At 41.7% G+C, this 20944-nt stretch overlaps 1 protein-coding gene across 2 annotated transcripts in view; it reads left to right on the plus strand.

Annotated features, from left to right (window-relative positions):
- The first annotated feature begins 297 nt into the window (after positions 1-297).
- plxdc2b (plexin domain containing 2b) overlaps positions 298-20944 on the plus strand; it is a 120553-nt gene continuing 99906 nt past the window's right edge. The window contains exon 1 of one of the 2 annotated variants that reach the window (XM_074693804.1): positions 298-374. Coding sequence is in view for 1 of the 2 variants with exons in the window: in XM_074693803.1 (XP_074549904.1) it covers positions 1141-1234 (94 nt within the window). In the remaining variant the exon portion in view is untranslated. Of the gene's footprint in view, positions 375-712; positions 1235-20944 lie in introns of those variants that run through there. The other variant, XM_074693803.1, reaches the window with a different exon arrangement.

A 20944-nucleotide genomic window follows, 5' to 3' on the forward strand; every position in this document is an offset into this window, starting at 1 on the left:
TATACAGTCTATGATGCTAACCAGTTAGCCTGTTGGTAAACTTATTTTTTCCCATTCAAAGGCAAAACTAACTTTGACAGGCCTAACTGCATTAGAACAAAAAAGGCCCGTCTCTTTGCCTCATTGTTACTCAAAAAAAAGGTAGGATGAGTTCAGCATTTCCAAGAGGCTCTGAAACTCCATATCAAAAACAAATGGATGACGTCACGAAAACGATGTAGAAGTGCGACGCTCTGTACGTCGGTTTGTCGCACTTCCGCGGTAGTTTCATTTTGAAAACTTACTCTACGTGGTTCACGGACACCATGCGTTGTACCTCTGCGTGCACATAATTGTCCGTATTCTTCAAACTAAGTTAAACAAACCTCCCTAAGGTAAGAGTTTCAGATCTTCAACGTCTTTTTTTTCATCTCGCAAACAGAAGGCCTACAGCAGCAGCTCCAGAAGCTCCAAAGGCGGCTCTCCACATCACTCACACGCTGCTTGTCAGACACGCTGCTCATAATATCCCAAGGCAAGAAATCTGAAAGGCTCCCCGGCAGCCGGAGAGACGCTGCTTTGTGTTTGTCTCCTCTGCTTCGTTTTGTCTTGCACACACACACACACACACACACACACACACACACACACACACACACACACACACACACACACACACACACACACACAGGGAGCATCAAACAGACGGAGACGAACTATTGGCTCAGAGGAGCTGATGACGGAGGGAGCGCACTGTCTTCAGGAGCGCAGCAGAACACACACACACACTCACACGCTGCACCTCAGTGGGATGAGACCAGTGCGCGGAATGACATTTTAACTTGGGAACTTTTATTTTCTTTCTCCCTGCCGGTGCTATTTTTCCGCCTGTGTTTACGGAGGTGGGGAGCCGTTAGGAACGAGCGCGTTTTTCTCTCCAGGAGCGCGCAGTGTGGCGCACGCTGGACAACAACAACAAAAAAAGCAGCTCAGTGCACAGCGAGTGCAGAGCAGGCAGGTTTCCGTTTTAAAAGCAGCAGGAGTGGGAGAGGAGTTACGGAGTCTGTGCGGGAGAGCGGTGCAGGAGAACCACGGGAACCTTTCTGAAATAAAGGGGAAAAAAACACGGAATACTGAAACACAAGACAGCAGAAGTTGGATATGGCAGCCGTGAAGACGTTCGACCTTCTGGTTGTAGTTGTTGTAGTTTTGCAGTGTCTCTGGAGTGCACGAGCCGAGATCTCATCCAGTAACGGTAAGAAGCTGAACCTCATGCATGTAGCAGACCTGCTCGGGTCCTAATGTAAGAAACAAATGCAAAGCCTGCAGCAGGATACGCTCACTCTTACTATCAGACACAGGTGGAGTGGTTTCACTTCCTTTCATGCACATTGCATCGTTTCCAGTTCTATAAATGCTTCATATATCCTCTTTAAATAAAAGAAGAGGTCCTTTGTGTGCAGTAAAAAGAGAAGACAGACACCCTGGAGGCTGTTTCTCTTTCATTATCTTATTTTTAGGCTGTACACGAGGCTGTCTCGACCTACTAACTTCTTTTTTTCAGTCTGGATCAAAGACTCTGCTTCATGCCAATTATCATATTTTCACAACTATACCAAGTTTGAATTAATGAGGTTTCTTTATTAACATATGCATATTCCCCCAAGCCAAAGTAGTAATTACTGCATACTGTACTACAAGCAGTGCTGGATGTTTTGATTCAACTGCCTCTGAGATGATCTCTTACAGTGTCTGCAAAGCTTGTGCAACTTTTGCAGAAGCACAGGTGCGTTTGTTGGTCAAGCTCCTGCAGAGGGAATACATGCTTTCTCTTTTTTTTAAATATATATTCTGGAGTCTCTCCCTTGCAGTTTCCCTACAGCAAAGCCAAAATGTGCACACCTTCTGTCTTAAATCTAGTTCATGCTATAAGCTGTAACTGTAACACCACACAGTCAGAAGACAGTTGGAATAAGTTCATGCCAGCGTCGGTTCTGTCCACACAGGCGAGCTCTTGTTTCCCCCAGGCTTTTATTGCTGGCTGCAGCTTTTCATCACATATCAGATAGTGGTTAGAGAAATGTTCGGCTGCTGACAGTGACTGTAAATTAAACCCTTATGTGTGTGCGTGTGTGTGTGTGCAGACCACAGAGTTACTGGAATGTAAGCCTTTGTTTGAGAGATGTTATCTGTCACAGAAGCTTTCAGGTTTCACACAATCTGATTCAGTCTTATTTATGGATTTAATCAATCTGGTGCTGTCGGTGTGGCTCATTTCACATGTTTTTGCGCCTTTGCATAACCAGCTTTTGGTGTTCCTCGCCGTGCAGCTGAGAATGTGGGTTATTTTAGACGTTACAACTCCATTCAAGACCATAAACACAAGGAGCATTCCCTTCTAAAAGGCTCCATCTCCAGCTCTGGACACTTTTAGCATGTAGGACAGTATTTTTAGACATCTGGGTGAGGTGCTTCCCTCGCTGTGGACTGACCTCGACTCACGCAGCCCCCTGTCCTTCCTCACAGAAGCTTTTATTAATAGAGTGCAAGCGGAAGATAAAAACGCACTCTTCACTTCGCAGGGAAGCATCAAGACTTTTACAAAGTGTCTCAGCAGGGCTGAAAGGCTCGGGCTTGCATTTATAACTTGGATGAGCTGTGGAGCACATCTGGGTGAAATTACACGACATCCTGTGAGCTCAATGCATCTTTTTTTCTGTAAAAGCTTTCAGCCTGTGATGTTAACCGGCTGATGCTCTCACCAGTTGCACATTCACAAAATTGAGGCTGATTTTGGGGTTAATCTGCACTCGGGTGGAAAAAACAAGCGATGTTCTGCTTCAGTCTGGAGTGTGTCTGCATGTGAGATACGGGGGGAAAAAAGAGAAGGAGAGAGCGTGAGAGAAAGAGAGTCCTGCCTCACATAATGAGGTGGTTTGATTTAAAAGCCTGGTCTGAGGGCTGTTAATGTGCTAAGACTGTGGTTGCATGTGGAATGACACTGGTTGTGGAGTTGTGTTTCTCTGCAGGCTCACAGAGGCTGGTATCAAGGGTTAATACACTCTCAAGTGCGATGTGGACGTCTCCAGCTCCAACGTGCTGCTCCTCATCCATCACGCTGCCAGCAGCTGCCTCTGCAATCATAAAAACACACACTCAGAGACACATAATCATGCAAACACACACTCAGAAGCAGAATTGATTGTGAGCTGCAGAGTGACATGCCACCGACTTATTTTGAGGGACTGGATCTGATAGCTGGAATTGTTTTGGTGGGCTCGAAGCAGTGTCTGTAAGTTAGAGAAAACATTAAAAGTATGGACAGTGTAGTAAATAAATCACATGTTACATGGTATGTAGGGCACTGATAAGACTTTTTTTTCTAAAATGAACAAAAACAGCATATAAAGTTAGGTCACTGTTTTAAATGGTTCCTTGTTTTGCTTAAATTCTCCGTCCTTTGGGTCACCACAGTCTGATGTCTTTGTCTTGTTTTATGTAGTTCGTCATCTTTTCTCCTTTCTCATGTTCTGTACCCCAAGGGTTTTTGCTAGTGTTGCTGCTGCTGAACATGAAAAAGACAGGAGGTGTGCTCTCCCATCCATGAGCTTTGGCATCCCACATAAGCATGTGAAAGGCAGGGGAGCTCCCAAATAAGAGTCATACTACCAAATTCAACTGCTGGCCCAATTCTTGTTGCTGGTGCTCTCCCTGCGTTGGATTTTCATCCATGCACTTGAAGGAGAGGCAGTGTGCTCTCCCTGCCTAAGGTTTTAGCATTCCACAAAGGCACTTGGAAATAAACGGGACTCCATAAACAAATCCATACCATCAAATTTCACTTGATTCATGAAAGTAATGAATTCTTCTTTCTTGCTTTTCATGTATGCACTTGAAAGAAAAGGGATGGTGTGCTCTTCCCCATCTTTAAGCTTTGACATTCCAAATTGGCATGCTGCCAAATTTAAGCTATTGCATGCAAATGGTTGATTTTTATGGGGATATTTGTTTCTACCTTGGCTTTTAATAGACACTTGACAAAGAGAAGAGGTGTGCTCTCCCTGCCTAAGGCTTTGGCATTCCACAAAGGAACATGAAAGGATAGGGAATTCCAAGAACAGAGCCATATCAAATATAACTCAATGTATTAAGACGAACAAATTCTTCTGAGGGTATTTGCTGCTGCTCTCCCAGCCTTGGCTTTTCATATGCACTTGAAGGAGAGATATGCTCTCCCTGCCTCTGACTTTGGCATTTGTCACAGGTATTTGGAAGGGCAGGGAACTTCCACTGCCACATTTAACTTGTTGCAAGCTAATAATTTATGTGTTTAAGAGGTTTTCACTGCTGCTGCTCTCCCTGCATTGGCTTTTCGTGAATGCACTTGAAAGAGAGGGGAAGGAGGCTCTCCTTGCCTTAGGTTTTTGCATTCTTCATAGGGATGTGGAAAGACAGGGAGCTCCTAGAACAAATTAATTTGTTGAATGCAAATAGTGAATTCCTTGACAGAATTATGCTTTTTGCCTGGAAGAGCAATTTTTAAAACAACAGCATCGAGGCACATTTGTTCTTGCACTAGCATGACATTGTTGCCAATTTTAAATAATTTAGATGATTCCAAAGGAGAAAAACCTGATAATGGAAGGCTTTACCTCTGATACTAGGAAGATTCAGACCTTAATGCAAAAATTTAGCAGAGAAGGAGGAGTTTGTGTTTTAGACAAAGTGAATAAATGTCTGTCCTCTTTCCACACCTGGGAATCTCAGCTGTTGACACTCCACATCTACAGTTTCTTAACAAGTGTCTCTTTTCCCCTCAAACTGCTGTTTAAAATATACAATCACAGGATGTTTTTGTTTCGTCACTCAGCGATGGCTGCTGATTCTTGACATTAAGTGTCTGCACACAAAATGTGAGGTCTAATTCGGTCCCCGTTAGTGAGGAGATTGTAAGCCCCCTTGGAATCTCATCTCTGCCGGTCCACCCTCCTCTGTGTCTCTCCCTCCCACCCTGCTCTGTGTCTCCCCACTCTTTCTGACATTGCACATTTCAGGACAAACAGAATGAGCTGGCCTCTTTATTGGCCCTCTGAATGACCTGCTGAAAGGACCTGCCATGAATGGATGACGGGGGTGGGGCGGTTTTGAGAGACAGGGAGGGGCAGCGGCGGTGGCTTTAGGTTTATGTGCCGCCCTGTATGCAGCCTCAGTGGGTTGTGCCATACATCCCAAAAGCATGGAGGCAGGGTCGTCGCCCCTGTACCAGCATGCATCAGCAACACCAGTGCTCCTGCATTAGTCACGCCTGGCCCTGGTCTCTGAGCTCCCTGCCCCTTTCTTTCGTGAAGAAGCCCAGTCTTATATCTGGAGCAGCATGCAGGGTTCAATGGGCTCTGAGACAAAGAGCAAAGAGGCCACTGGTTAATGAAACTCAGCACAGTTGAGCTCCTCTTTATTGTCTTTCATGTGGCTTAAAAGCTCCTTCACTTCCAGTTGGAGTAATCAGTTGCGAGTATTTTTCTACTCAATCCTACTCCTGATTTTGTTTAGTTTACGTGCAGCAAAGCTCTGTATCTGAGCCGGTGGAGACTGTTCGGAAAAGGTCAGAGGCGGGAGCAAAAGCCCTGAGATGTAGATCTGAATGTCAGCGTTTCAGCCAGAGATGACAAGCATTTTCCGTGCGCGATAAACCCACAGATCCACAGCTGCTGGTAGACCGCAGTGTCGTCTGCATACGGGCTGTTATCTTCTCCTCCCGATGACTCGGCTGCCAGAGGAGAGGGCTGGATCATCAGCTGAGAAAAGGGTTGGAGTCAGGAGGGAGGGAGAGGTTGCTTTTTTGATAAAGGAGGGAAAAATTTGATGAGGGAGCACGGGAGGAGCCCTTTGTGCTGACTGAAGGAAAGAATTACTGCAGTTTAATAGCAGAAATATAACACTCTTAAGAGTGAGTGCTGATTAACGTCATAGATAACAGGAAATATTTTATGGAAGCAAATGGTTCTGGTGGACAGTTTTGTATTTTGTCAAGTTTTTGAGCGGCTCAATCCCCAAAATGAAAATTTTTCATCAAGAAATGACATAGATAGATTACATGTACAATTCTCGCCCCATATCGCTGTACTTTTGTTGTATGGGGGAATTTAAGCTCACTTCACACTGAAGGCACAGAGATAAACCAGTTATGCCAGGGAATCTTGGTGGCCCAGTTACAGGAAAACTGCTGCAGGGAGAAGACAACAAAAGATGTTTGAAGAAAGGGTTTAAAAAGTGTTTTTATCAGGTTTAGGACTGAAGGAAACAGAATAGGATGGCACAATTTAGAAGAATAAGCAGAATAGTCCATCAAACTGGAAATAAGGGCATAAATCTGCCTGTGGGGGGATGTCACATCGTTAAAAATTTTGGAGCTGCATGTCTCTTTTTTGAAGTTATCTAATCTGGCTTCTTTTAATGCCAAATGCATTTTCTTGTCTGGTCTCGCCCCTCTGTGTGAAAGACTGCTGGACCCCTGAGTTATGACTGAACATATTTCTCCACTTTGGCAGACGTAACATTTGTGCAGGATCCACCGAGAGTTTTTTAGTCTCAAGCCAAAAAAGGCATTTACTTCCATATTTCAGCCTCTTAAAACCTCTTAATAGATTCAGTGTGGGCATAATGCACATGACTTTTTTAAGGATAAGCAGAACTACAAAAAAAAATAAAGGATGACTCATCACGGAGCAGGAAGAGTAAGGGCCAGTGACATCTGTGTGCAGAGTGAGCAGCAGACGGTCTTTGCACGCTAACAAAGCCATATAACTGCAAAATTAATGAACTGAGCCAGCACTGACTCTTTTCCAACTCTGTAACTTATCTAAATAAAAGGTCAAAGGTCAACACCTGAAGTTAGTTAGTAAAGAGAAAGCTCTTTTCACGTTGCTAGTTAAAGGCATGATTATCATCCCGTTGTTCTATCTTATATTAATTATGACAGCAATGAAATAGTAACCTATGTAGATCTGTCGTGAAAATTAGCAAAAAAGTGACCACAGTAGAGCGAGCAGTGCTGCACCACATTTCATGTGTATATGACTGAATTTGTAAGTACATTGAGAACCCATGGTGTTAACTTTTTAATGTTGCGTTGAGGTGACCAGAAGCTTACAAGCCACATGTGGGTGAAGAAGTGTGTTTGTGAATGCTTATGCCGAAACACCATCTAGATTTTTAAACAAGGTCTTACTCTAAAAAATTAGCATTTCCATTGAAACCAAGCTTTTAGATTTGAATTGGTTGCACACAGGATGAACACATAGACTATAAAAAAATGGACGTCATGGCTTGGCTCGATGTGAGGTCTCCACAAGAACTGCTCCCCCTTGTGGCTGGCTGCAGTATAGGTAAAAAAAAATCCAGCTTTCCAGCCATTCCAGATGGGCTGTGGTCAAACTTTAAAAAATTAATACTACTCGTAGAAATGTTTCTCACGTCCGATTGTTGTGGTAATTTGAAGATATCATTTGGCTGCCTTGTATTCAAGTTCTCTTTTTTCTGAAAAGTTTTGTTTTCATTAGTTATACAAGGTTAAAAACAAGGTTTTACATCACGTTTAACGATGATTTACAGCTGCTGTTCTTCTCTATTTTTGGGGGGATTGTAAAATATGTCAGGAGGTAGAGTCAAGAAGTGATTAGACTCTTGAAAGAAAAAAAAAATATTTTTGTCACCTGGCTCCACTCAGATTCTCCCAGAATCCCTCACAGTCTTTACTGCACAGACTCTGGCTGCACAACTGCTACCAATGGCTGCGCCTGTGATGGGGGTATTTTGGCTTCAGAACCGTAGGATGGTAAATGGCAGAGCCACGCCGTCCACTCTATATACAGTCTGTGGTCAAGTCATGCAAATCACATTGTGTTACAGGATCAGTAAAAATTAAAGGAAGTGAATATAGCTGAGCTCCTCTGATGGCTTCAGTGCAGTTTTATTAGAAATGAAAAAAGAAAATAGTTAAATCCTCTTGCTTACCATGAAGTAGATGTATTTGAATGCTTTTGTCTGCTGCGGAATAACAAACGCTGCACAAAAAGAATCTGGAAGTAAACCTGAAAAAGGAGAGAAGTAAAAACAGGTAATCAGTTGGAGAGACATGAAAACTGAGAGGGTTTCTGACAGACTGAGGAGGTTTAGGCCAGAGATTAACTTCACATTTAGCAAAGAGTTAAGGCTGAACGCAACTACCACATCCACGGGATAACAACCGTGGACTGTATAATGTGTGGCTGTAGTTGCCATGAAGTAGCCCATCAGTGATGGTTGCCAAATTGGAAATACGGGACTCAACCTTGCGTTGTTTGAATGAGGAAAAAAGGCGAAGTCCCTGTTGGCAAAATCTGATAAAACATCCCAAAAAGGTAACAATGCAAGAGACAGATGGGATTATTTTGCTTTTCTTTCCATGGAGAGACATTTACACGCGTCTAATGAGCAAAGTGATGAGATTTACTCACAGGTGAAACCAAACATCTGTCCTCTGTTTTATTCTGTAGGTTCACTTAAATAAAAAATGGTGGATTTTGAGGCTCTCCTCTCTTATACAACCCTTCCCTCGCCTTCTGTAGCTGTGCATCATAATATAAACCAGCCTCACTGAATCTGAACATTACATACGGCTCCTGCCAATTTTCCACATGCTGTCTGCACAGAAATGATGAAAAGAACCCAGAGATTTAGTGTACTAGCTCACTGGTGAAAGTTGAAAGAAGTAGCCCTCCAGAGGGGGGGAACAAAGTGTTACATGCATTACTATCATGAAGGCAGAGCACACATTGTGTTTAAGGCCGTTCAGGCATGCTGAAAGAAGATAAGGTGCCGGCCCGGCGAAGGAGCCCGCCGCCCCACCCTGCTGCAGGCTTCATATCCTGAGCCCAGCAGGAGCGGCGGCTTGGCTTTGTCTCGCGAAAGCGAGTGTCACTCACGGGGTTAACGGCATGCTGCTACATGCCTCTGCCTATATGTGCAGCCGTGTGTGAAAGTTTCTCCCTCCCGCTCTGTCTGTCTGTTCCCATGAAGTTTGTTCTCACTGTAGTTTAATTTCTTTTAGACAGAGGAGATACTGATGGTGCTTTCAAACCCCAAGACTCTTTCTGTCCAGATAGAAGGGCTAAAGGCTTGGTTGGATTTTGGTTTAGAGATATCCAACATCAAGGTCTGGTGCTAACACTTCATAAATCTCTTTTTGTCAAAAGAAAAACTGGCTTTTTTGTAGTCAAGTTACTGAATAAGTATTTTTTCTGGCTATTTTTTGAGTTGTCTATTCTTTGAACCCCTTCAAGCACAGTTAAAGCAGACAAAACCAGAAATAAAAGGGGATGTATAAACAGAATGCTACTGACTATTATCATGTCTGGTTAATCAGCTTAATGTTTTTGAGATGATTATTTATCATTTGTCATTTTCATTCATTTGTCACAACTTAAATAACATACTGGTATAAAAACAATCCTGTTAACTGACTAAAACAGAGGTCTGCAACCTTTACTTTCAAATGAGCCATTTCATCTCAGCTCACCTGAAATAAAGTCATTCAAGAGCCACAGAATCGACTTCATCTTCACAGTAAAGACAACACAGTGTATGAAATTCTATCAATAGTTAAAATCTAGTGAATTATTGTGAATAATTATCTTTACAAATTAATATGTTTTTTTTATAAAACTGCACGTGCTGTTTAAGTTTTTAATTTTTAATAAATAAAAAATATATTAAAAAAGGAAATAAAAAAAAATTAAATTCAAAATAGTTGCAAAATTTAAAAAAAAAATTGCAAAAAACTCAAGAAGTTTTGAAATATTAAAAAGTTCCAAAATTTCAATAAGTTTTTACATTATAAAAGGTTGCATAAATGTCAAACAATTTCAAAACTTTCCAAACATTTAAGAAAAAATTGAATTTCTGTTTGTTCCTTCTCTTGCCACATACTAAGCACGTATATAAAGCAGGCATGTTGGCCGATAAGTTAATCCACACGTAATAAAAATCTGTATCAATTCTCTCAGGTTTTTTTTTCCCATAGATTTAGTTATCCTACCAGGGGTGTAAAGCTTGAGGTTAGCCACAGGTGCATGGAAAGTTGGTGGGATGTTGATGGAGGAGTTGAAGTAGAGTGGTGCCAGGCTTTATTGCAAGATGCGATGCATATTTGGTTGAAATTGTTGATGAATGATTTTATTTAGTGTTGATGTCTTTAATCATCAATATCCTCTGTAAGACAAATTAAAAAATCTTTATTTCAAGCTTCAAGGAGCCACAGTAAAGGAGTCAAAAAGCCGTAGGTTGCAGAGCCTTGGACTAGAAATTAGTGGAGAGGAGAGCAGTACAGACGTGATGTGGTCCCTCTTTCTCGTTCCAGTCAGGCGGCGAGCAGCCGTTTTTTAAACAAGCTGCAGGCAGTGTATGGATGACTGCTTTAAGCTCATATACAAAGAATTGCGATAGCCAAGATGAGATGTTATGAGGGCATTTATCACCCTCTCTGAATCTTTGAGAGGGAGATAGGCCTTTACTTTCGCTATCAGTCTCAACTGTAAGAAGCTGGGGCTCTTTTTTTATGCCTGCACTGGAAGATGGAACAGTAGATAGAGCAGGAGGAGCTCCAGGGTGGGAGTCAAACCTGGGGCTACCGCTACTAAAACACTAGCCTCTGTAAATGTGGCGTCATTGTTAACCAGTTAAGCTAAATTGGCTCTTAACTAGGGTGGTTAATTTTCTTTCTTTAACTTTTTTCTTCTTTCTATAAAGGAATAACCTGCCGTCTCAAAACTGGTCCTCAGTTCTATTACATATACGCAGAGGGCAGGGTTAGCATCTCTTGCTAGCTCTAGAAGTTTCACAACCCTGTCTGTCCACGATAGTTCAACTACAATTGATAATGTTTAGAAAATATGAAGGGACAGCACTTTTCTTACCTCTGATGTAGCTAGTTTCACACTTTGCTTATTGCAAGAACTTTGCTAACAACATGTAGCGACTTAGACTTTGTGCAAAATGTTGTTTACGTTACCATCACTTTATATAACTTATCTTATTTGGGCTTACTTAGAGATTTTGATTTACAGATTTTGGGCTTATTTAAGTGGACTTCAGCTTGGTTAGCTAACCAGCACAGTTAGCTTTAGCTAGCAGACGTGAAAGTGTACATGTAAAAAGATGAAGCTGCTTGTGTTTCTCTAACATTAGGATCCAATCAAAGTGGGAATATAAAAAATGCTACTAAGGAAACATTTTTAAGCTAGCTATAAACTGGTCCTTCGTGCTTTTCATATTAGCAGAGGACAGTGTTAGCATTGTTTGTAGGTTGTAGAAGTTTCACCACATCTACCTGTCTGAAGTAATTCAATTAAAATTGATCATCTTAAGAAAATATGAGTAGGAAAGCACTGATTTTACCTTGTACTTACAGCTAGCACCTGAAACAGGCTAGTTCCAGTTAGGTCAAGTTTAATGACTACACAGTCTGCTAATGTTAAAGTTGCTAACTGCTTAGCTCCAGGAAGTGTGAGAGCTGTGGTAGGAGGAGAAGAACTGAAGCGGCTTTGCTAACGGCGAGGCATTAAAATAAGGATTGATATCTTTGGGCTTCAAAGGCAGATTCAGCAAATGCAAAACACTTAATTTATTTTATTGATTCCAATTCCATTTAACCCGACCCTTCACCTTAGCTCCGGCTGATCTCTTTATTAGCCTGTTTGTCATGTTTACAGCACGCTCTCCTGAAAAAACCATCAATAATGTCTTTACGACACACAGTCATGCTCGTCCTCTACATTAAACCTAAAGCCACACGTAGCCTTTGCCATCATTAGCCTGCTAATGCTACAACCCCTGAGCCGTGTTTTTAACCGTGCCAAGCAAACACTCCCACACGTTGATGTGTTTTCCTTGCTGTAGGTCCAACAGCGCTGCCTTTGTTACTCTGCCCGGAAAATGTCTCCGCATCCTCAGTCCAGAAGTTTCTTTTCCCCTGCACCAAACTCATCCTGACAAAAGAACAAGCATGCCCCACGGCCACCTCTTTTCAGCTCTCTCCACAGCCTGCGAGGCTCAGACGGGCTGCTGGATCTTTTTTTTATTATTTAAGGGTGGAAATAAAAAGATTTACAGCCACAAGTGGATTTCTGCATGATGAGGCAGATGATGGATTGTGACAGTGATGGCTACATCAAAGCTGCTTTTTGTTTGCCAAATAACATTTATAACGTATGAAGCCTGAACAAATTTTACTTACGGACTTGTTCCGTTTGTTGTTTCTGCCTTTTTTGTGGATATAACATGTTTTATACTAGGTTGTACTTTTTTCAGTTGGTTAAATGTTATGACTAGATTCCTGGAATCACCAAATTGACTCAGACTTATGGGTCGTGCTGTCAGGGAAATAAAACTGGTTCATCTGTCATTGCGTTTATGACCGGGAGAATGGTCAACAATTTGCTAATTTGCCTCCTGTGATGGAGAACCGTTCAAGTTCTTCTGATGCATCTTTTCCGTTAACCGTTCAGAGATCAGATCTGCCAAAGCAAGGAGTCTTTCCAGAACGAGTAAAGGATTTTTAAGACGGGAGGATCCTTGTTTGCATGCATGCATTTTTGGACAAGCTTGTTTTTAGTGTCTCCCAGCTGTCTGCCTCCTAACTCTGCGCTGAGCTCATGCTGGAGAGCTGTAAACAGGAGGCCAGTTGGCAGCTCAGACATAGTCTCAGCTGCACTTGTAGGACATATTTTATGTCTGTCCTGTTTACCACTTCTCTATTTTCTTTGTCTGACTTGATCAAACAGTTTTTGATTAACTGAAAAACAAGCCAAATGACAGAAAAAGGGGAAAAAAATCAACATGTTCCTCTGGTAAAGGAGGTTTAGTGTGTGCCAGGTGTTCAGGTTTCTGTCTCCTCGCCAGTGCTGAGATTTTTTCTCCCAGAGCTCATTGCGGAGTGGGGAACAAAGGCTCTTTTGAGTCTTTGTGGTGATGAATTGCAAGGTGTAACAGCAGCCTTTGTGTGTGTGCGTACTGTATGAGGGGAAAGTGGGAAACTCTGCCCAGGTAACTAATACTCTCAGGTCTTAATCTGGTGCTCAGGCTGCAGGAGCTGTGTATGTGACCTCGCAAGAATAAGCAAGAGTGTGTGCATGTTTCTGGAGCAGTGCACAGGTTCGACATGTTTGGAAGAACAGCACATCAGTTTTAAAGGTGTGATAAATCAACATCAGAATGTGGTTTGGCTCTGTGGGCTCTAAATTAGCTGGTTGTCAAACCTTGGCCTGGCTCCTTCCTTCATCTCTTAAAAAAAGAAGGTGTTAATTATGTCGAGTGCGTTCTTGTCGGTGGGTTTTTGTGCTTTATTCTGTCCCATACTTGTGGAATTGATAAACAAACAAGCTGGTGCAATGAAGAGAAACCTCACCTAAAGGAAGGGCTACTCTTAGAAATCCCCCTCCTTCAGAATGATGTGTCTTTTATCTCGTTGGAGCGCGGTATTCGCTCTCCGGATGTCACCCAGTATGAATGGTTTTTCCAGCCTGTCTTCCTGAAATACTCTGTCACCTCTGCAGGACTGCCTCCCTGCTCTGCATTTGTAATACACTCCACTCCTGGTAGCGATATCTGCATAAAAACGCCAAATTACATCCATTCCAGGCCGCTAACGGCGCTCTGTGCAAAGATTATGATGAATGGCGCTTGTAATTCTCTGTGTTTGTGACAGTTAAAAGGTGTTTGTGCAGGAGCTCTTTTGTTAGGTGGCTGGAGGAGCCCTAACATCATAAGGTGTAAATTGACTCCCATTCAGAAGCCTTTGTCTTCCATGCCCCAGACTGCTCTAATTAGACAGGAGCAAATTAGTGTGAGCGGTTTAATTATGAATACGTTAGTCATACCACAGCACAGAGGTAATAAATGTTCCCCTCTCTCGAACAGGTGGGGAGTGGGAGTGAATCAGTAACCGATGTACAACCACAGACAACCTGGCAACATGGCATTAGTAACTGTTAGCACACAGTGTCATGGCAGTGGCTCTGAGGTGGGAAGTGACAGCAGACGATACACAATAACAAAAGAGCTAATAAGAACATACAAGGGTGGACTGAAAAGTTCATAGCCTGACTAGGAAGGAGTTATCCTATAGTGATGAAACTTGGCATAAATTAAATTAAACATTTTCTGACACTTATGGCATCGTTTATTTTTCAACACGGTCTATGTTTTCTTGGGTTTTTGCTGTGGCAGGACATCCGGACCTTGGGTCATTTCAAGGCTCTCCCTACCCTCTTGAATTCAGCTGCCCACTTTTTCACAGTTGATAAAGCTGGAGCATTGTCCCCTTGTGTAGCAACCATGTCAGCGTCAATGTCCTTTGAGGTTAACCCCTTTTTCTGCAGATATTTGATAAAACCAATTTTTATCCGTATTCACAAAATGTCTCTGGTTCTCCTTTCCAAAGTCTTCAAACACAACATCAGCGTCACTTAATCTGAAAACAAACCATACCATAAGTGTCAGAAAATGTGCCGAATTGCATTACTATGCTACAACTCCTTCCTAACCAGGCTACAAACTTTTCAGCCCTCTCCTGACCAGTTTTTCAAGATTGAAAAAGAGCTCATTGAACAGGTTTTTATCAAAATTAGCTGCAGATGAAAGTGAGGAAAGTGTAGGATAAAGGGCAAAAATCAGCATATAAGATTCTGTAATGTATATACAAGAGGCTGTAGCGCATCTTAAGGCTGTTTTGCTGAGCTAGCCAGCATTACCTAAGAAGATTGCTAGAATATTAGTGGGTAATTTAGCTTGATTTAGCTTGACCAATCAGAATCAAGTAGGGACAGATTTTCTCAAATCATATCTTTCAAAAGCAATGTTAGCAATCTATCTGGATGAAGTAACGTCACTCACAACTTTTTAAGTCTAGGGGGCTGTTTACACAACGATGGTTTAGGGTGAAAAGTAAACGTTTTGTTGCGTTTCAGCCTCGCGTTTAAACGGAAACAGCTTTTCAGCTGACCTAAAACGCAAACTTTTGAAAACAGCCTCCAGAGTGGGATTTTTCTGAAATGCTGCCAACACATAAACAGTGAGCCGGACTACCATGTTGTGCTTGTGCTGCTCGTTCTGCTGAATCTGCTGACTGTCTTTATACAAAATGTGCATCTGTTGCTCCACTTCTGCACTTAGTATTCACCAATACACCAGATGATCAGCCCAACTCTACTTCAGTGGGGATCTACCAAAAGCGGCTTCTAGACAAGACATTTATAGTGCCGCCTACAGGCCTGGCATGCTTACTACAGTGCTTTCAGTCCCTTAGTGTTTCCATGTAGCGTTTTTGGATGAAACTTGGTGTAAACGAGGCCCAGAGATGCATCTTATGCTCCGACATGACTTCTAACAATACTTTTTAAAGTGTATTATAAAAATTAAATTGAATAAAAGAAACTATGAAGTATTTTATACAGACTTCTCGTCTACAGGAAAAGGTGTAGTGGGGCAACCTTTTCAACCTACTACGGTGAGGAGCTCTTTGAAGTTAAGGTCATGCGCTTAAATAAACCCACTTAAATAGATACAACGCCTTGAAAGCCACTTAACCAGGGGTGGCCAACCAGTCAGAGACCAAAAGCCACAAAAACTACCGTGAAACTATGAAGAGCCACATCACGCATGTGGTCCTACAAACACACTTCCTCTCACACATAAAGGAAATGTCATAAAATGAAAGTTGATACATTTCCAATTTTCAAAGCGTGTTTGTGTGTTTAGATTTGTACTAGAGAAGAGAAACTGAAACTTAAGTATCAAATCAGTATTGGCATCAGTATACTAATATTTTAGACTGATCGGCACACCACTACTCATAACTTTATATATATTTTTAAGAATGGATCAAGGGCCGCACACCGAAAGGCAAAGAGCCACATGTGGCTCGCGAGCCACAGGTTGGCCACCCCTGCTCAAAACCGTAACTCAACAGGATGGTGTTTTCCTTTTGGTTGTGCCACCTGGCTTAATTTTTTATCATGTTTTTTTGGCACTCGCCTCTATTAGATACTGGTGTTTGAGCTGCAGCTGAGTCCAAGAACATGTTTCATTCTGACATTAGGCTCCTCCTCCCTGCTTAACTAAACTGGCTCCCCATGTTTCCATTTATTAAACTATCTTTTCTGTTTTCTGTTTTTTTCACATCATAGCCTCTGTACGAAGTGAAAAAAAATCTAATCTGAACATCTATCCTTGTTTAGGTATAATTGCTGAACCCAGAGGTGGGTTGCAGAGTTTATCACTATACCGGTGTCCCGCAGCAGCTGAAAGCTGATAGGTGTCTCAGGCAGGGAGGGGAGGTTCAGCCATCGATTAAATGTCTGGCTGGCTCTCCGATCACCCTCAGCCCTGTGGTATCACTGGCGCTGAAAGTGCTCAATATGCCAACACATCGAGCATCATTGCAGCCTTGACCCGCTTGCTGCCAACCCAACTTCATCTAAACACATTTATTCAAGCCATAAATAAAGCATTGTGGGGATGTAATTTGACATCTGTGATGCAATAAATTCTCCCTCTGTTTTGTTTTTGGCCGGACAAAGTAAATGACCAACTTCCCAGATTACATTGAATGGGGGTCAAAAATGAAATGCCCTTACCACAGAGGGCTGCCAAAGTGATGATATACGCCCTGGAAATCCCATCTATCGACAAGGAGCCAAAATGGAAAATGAGAGGTAGGGATATGAATATAGATAAGTCAGTTATGTCGTTTTGTCCCAATGAGACTGTCTGAAATGGCTGTCCGACTCAAGACTGTGCCTTTCTTTCGCTCTTTTTCTTCAGTAAACGATCATTTCTCTGCCTCACAAAGACAGCTCAGCCATTTGTGACATAATGTGATTTTTTATGTTCAATTCTGGGTCGCACTTTCCCTCAATAAGTGCTAATTTCATTTGAGAGGTATTTAAGATCCCTCTGATGCTTTTATAGTTTGATCAGAACGGCATGCTGAGAAATACAGAACATGCTCTCTGAGTTCTGTTGTGTCTTGTCTTACGCCTGCACACCCTAAGATTACAATGCAATAAAATGTAAAAATGTCTCATTTTAAATGGCATTTAAACACATAAAACTTCTGCAAAGAGACAGAAGCAAAGCATGAATTACATAAATGAACCAAGACTTTGAAAAGCCAATGTTGTCCTGAATTAAAGTTTGTTTGTAAATAATAAACCATCACCTCCTGCTTCAGGGCTGTTCCCTCTTTGTGTCTGCTGTCCCACATGCAACAAATTTGTGGGAGTGTTTTCACTCGACTGTCCAGAGGATGAGCTCAGATCAGAGAGGGAGATCAGCTCATCAGATGTTTCGCTGAGGCGTTTTATTGTTTGCACATCATCTCTGCAAGCAATTAGGCCTGAATGGATGCATTAAAGGGTTTATCGAAAGGTCAAGTCCAATACACGTCTGCTTTCACTGTGGCATGTTTCAGTGTGCACGTGCAAGCTTTTCAACGAGCATGAGTGTGTGATTTTTTGTGTGTGTGAGGTTATTGAGCAGCCACTCCACAGCCGCCCATCAGCAAAGGGCTGGGCAGGCTATTATGTGTACACAGACGGAACGAATGGTTGTTTTGGGATCATTCTTTGATGCAAGAATAAAGATGAAGGTCGAGGGACATGTAAAAGTCACTCTGAAAAAGGGACTGATGTCCCCCGTGTCTGAATGTACTCAGGAAACATAAATTATCTGTGTGTTTGTGGTGAAAGTGCTTTTAATGTCACTTCAACTGTGACGACCAGACAGAGCACCGAGCATGCAGCATGGCCACAGTGTTAGTGTAGCCTCCTCTGTGTGTTCAATGGTTTGTGCAATCATTGTCCGTATGTTGGCTGTTCATAAATTACTCTGGTTATAGTCTTTTTTTTTGCACTGTTTTTTTTTCTTTACATAAGTGTTAGCATGACAAATACATAAGAAATGTAACCATTGTACTCAAACCAACGTTGTAAACCTGGTGCTCATACTATGGCACCATTATGGTAAAAGTACCATGATAATATGTGTTAGTACTTCTACTTTGGTACCACTACTGTATGAGTCCCATGGTCATATCTCTTTTGGATGGACCTCCTTTCCTGGATATAACAAAAGATGCTGCTTTTTACAGCTTGTACTGACTATATGTAGTATTTGCTTCAAGTTGAAACATGCTAACCTGGTTTGCTAGCTTCAGTTGTAACGCACATAGTTTTTAGCTTTGTCATTTTTTGGTGAGACAGTTTGTTATAATGTGGAATATCAAGTAAATCTAACATAATTTTCTGACTAATAGGCCTTCTGAGAATAGGGCGGAACCCATTTCAGTTAGCCTACTTTGCTAGCTCTAACTGTCTTTATTTTTAGCTTAAATTAATGTTTTTTTCCACACATAAAGAAGATTCAAAACTTAACATACAATACAAAAACATAATTTATCACTTCATAAATTCCAAACACTATGCACAGCTCAGCTTAACTGAATGTTAGCTGAATGTAGCAATCTTTAACAGAAGCTAACCTGTGCAACTAGCCTATAAAAAGTCTGCTAGCTAAATGCTTTTGTATTAGGGAAATCCTATTGACTGGCAAGGAAAGCATCGCCATCGTAAGTTAAGTTTAAGTCCAATTAATTGTAAGCTTTGCTATTCCTGTCTGTTGTGTATTCAAAGCTAATTTGCACAAGTTTTCTTGCTTCATTTTTTTATGTGTGGTTTTTGCCTTGTTAGGTAAAAGTAGCTAGCTCAGTTTGATAGCTCCAGTTTTTTCGAGTGTAGTTGTTGGTGATTACCCTAGCATGCTAGCTTAAACTTTTCAACTTTAAGCTAAAAACCTTATGCTATCATGTTCCCTGATACTGTTAGCTTCAGCATAAATGTGAGTGATACTAAGCTAATAAGTGGGAAAGTCATTAGCCAGTGAGATTGGCTGTGTTTCTTTGAGTTCAGGGTCATTGACTTTAAATTTTACATACACAGAATTTAAGGGGTAAAAGGGTTTTTTGGTTTGTTTGTTTGTTTGTTTTTTGGTATGTTAACATTAATCAAACCTCTAAACAGATCTAATTTACCTTAATAAGGCGGTTAAAAGTCTTTCTCCACCTCAGCACGATCAGGACCATATACTCCAGCTAATGCTCCTGTGTCACAGGTGATTAGCCACAGAGTGAGTGGTAGCTTCTTCTGTGATGACCTGGAGTGACCCTGAGGACAGACTCGGGATGTGTTTTTCATAAGGCTGAGATGTGAGGCCAGTCTGCCTTTTTTCTTACATCTCACATCTCTGTCCTGGAGTACTTGATGGTAGAGAAATGGATTATGGGCATTCACACTGCCAGCAGGGCTTTTTTAAAGGGCTCTATCTTTGCCCCAGCCACCTCTTATGGTCCTGTTCTCAAAGTCTCACATCTCTGCCTGGTCTGTTTTTTCGTCAGACATGGGAGCTGTAAAAAGCTCATCTTACATATTCATGTGTTGTAGAAATCCCTGAATCAGTCTGTAAACTGCTCAAAATGGTCAATTCTAAAAAATAGCACGAGATCTTCACGAGACTTGATGAGGTCAGATTATCGCATGAGGAACTCCTAACTGGTTCATGACATGTGGGGCATAGTGGTGGGCCTCAAATACCAAGATCTGCCCTCAACAGGCCTTCAGGGGGCTGGAGCAGAAGGAAGGGGGTTTGTGGAGCGAGAAGCCTTAAAGAGGTGGCAGATACAACAGAAAGAGGCTGAAATAAGTGTTTTTTTTTACACTAATGTGAGAAAAATGAGGATTTTTTTGAGCTGTAAATTATGTAAAGATACTACAGGGTCACCAGAAGGACAGTATAAAACCTTAAAAAGCACAATACCCCCTCTTCAAAGACAAAGTTGAGCCAAAGAGAAGGCAGTCTGGCAGTGTTATATCTTGGAACTCCTCTTGACCTTTGTTCTTTCTCTGGCTGTGAAAAAGACCTCAATCTGTACCACTGACTGGACAGCGTGTTAGATGAATTCATCTCTCTGTCCTGGAAGAGGAAGACAAACACATTACCGCTGTAGTGCCGGCCCGTAGCCAAATAAAGGTTTGCCAGCAGACCTCAGACAAATACCCTCAGGAGGGAACAAATGTAAATACAGGCTTTCACAGACACTGGAGAGAGTTTCTAATCAATGAGAGAATGGGCGCATTACCCTTTAACCTTAAAGTACGGATGAATTGACGTTTACACTACAGTAGGCTTAGGAAAAGTCGTCCCAAAGGAGACTGATTGGTTTGAAAAGGAATCCAAATCACATGAACTGTTTAAAAAGAGTTGAGTGAATTGAATTATCATACTTTTAAGATATCATGTGTCATAATATATCGACTGCAAAGTGGAAAATCTGAAAAGCTCTGAATCATTTGGAGTTGGAAACAAACAGATGCTGCATCTGTTTTTCACTGGCGCCCTTAACCAGTTGTTTCTTTTTCTAGGCTGGGTTTCATAAACGTGCTACTTTCAAGATTGTTTTTCATTTCATCCTGTTTAGCACATCCACAAGATGCAGCGATAAATCTATTTCCTACAGCACAATACCACTGACACAGGAAAGCTTTTGGGGGCTTTGAGGGTTGTTAAGTTCAGGAAAGCCTCATAAAGTTTTTTTTTCTTTTTTTTTTTTTGAAAGAGAAAGTGTTTTCCTCCTCACTGCTGCTCATATTTGAATTTGTTTGCACTCCTCAACTCCAGAAACTCAAAGGTGTAAATCAGTCATACAGTAAGAAACACCTCTACGCATAAAACTTTATGGCTCTGCTTTATCAGGAGAGAAAAAGTTGACAGTATGATAAGTAAATACTTTCTTCTCCACCCTCTTTAAGTGCATCGTAAAAAAGTAACTGTAAAATGAAGTGAAGATGATTTTAAAAGACAGATCCTGTAAGTCAGG

Source organism: Halichoeres trimaculatus, unplaced genomic scaffold (genome assembly GCF_033239565.1).
Source record: "Halichoeres trimaculatus isolate MK-OKI-2021-1 unplaced genomic scaffold, fHalTri1.1 fHalTri1_scaffold_18, whole genome shotgun sequence".
NCBI lineage: Eukaryota > Metazoa > Chordata > Actinopteri > Labriformes > Labridae > Halichoeres > Halichoeres trimaculatus.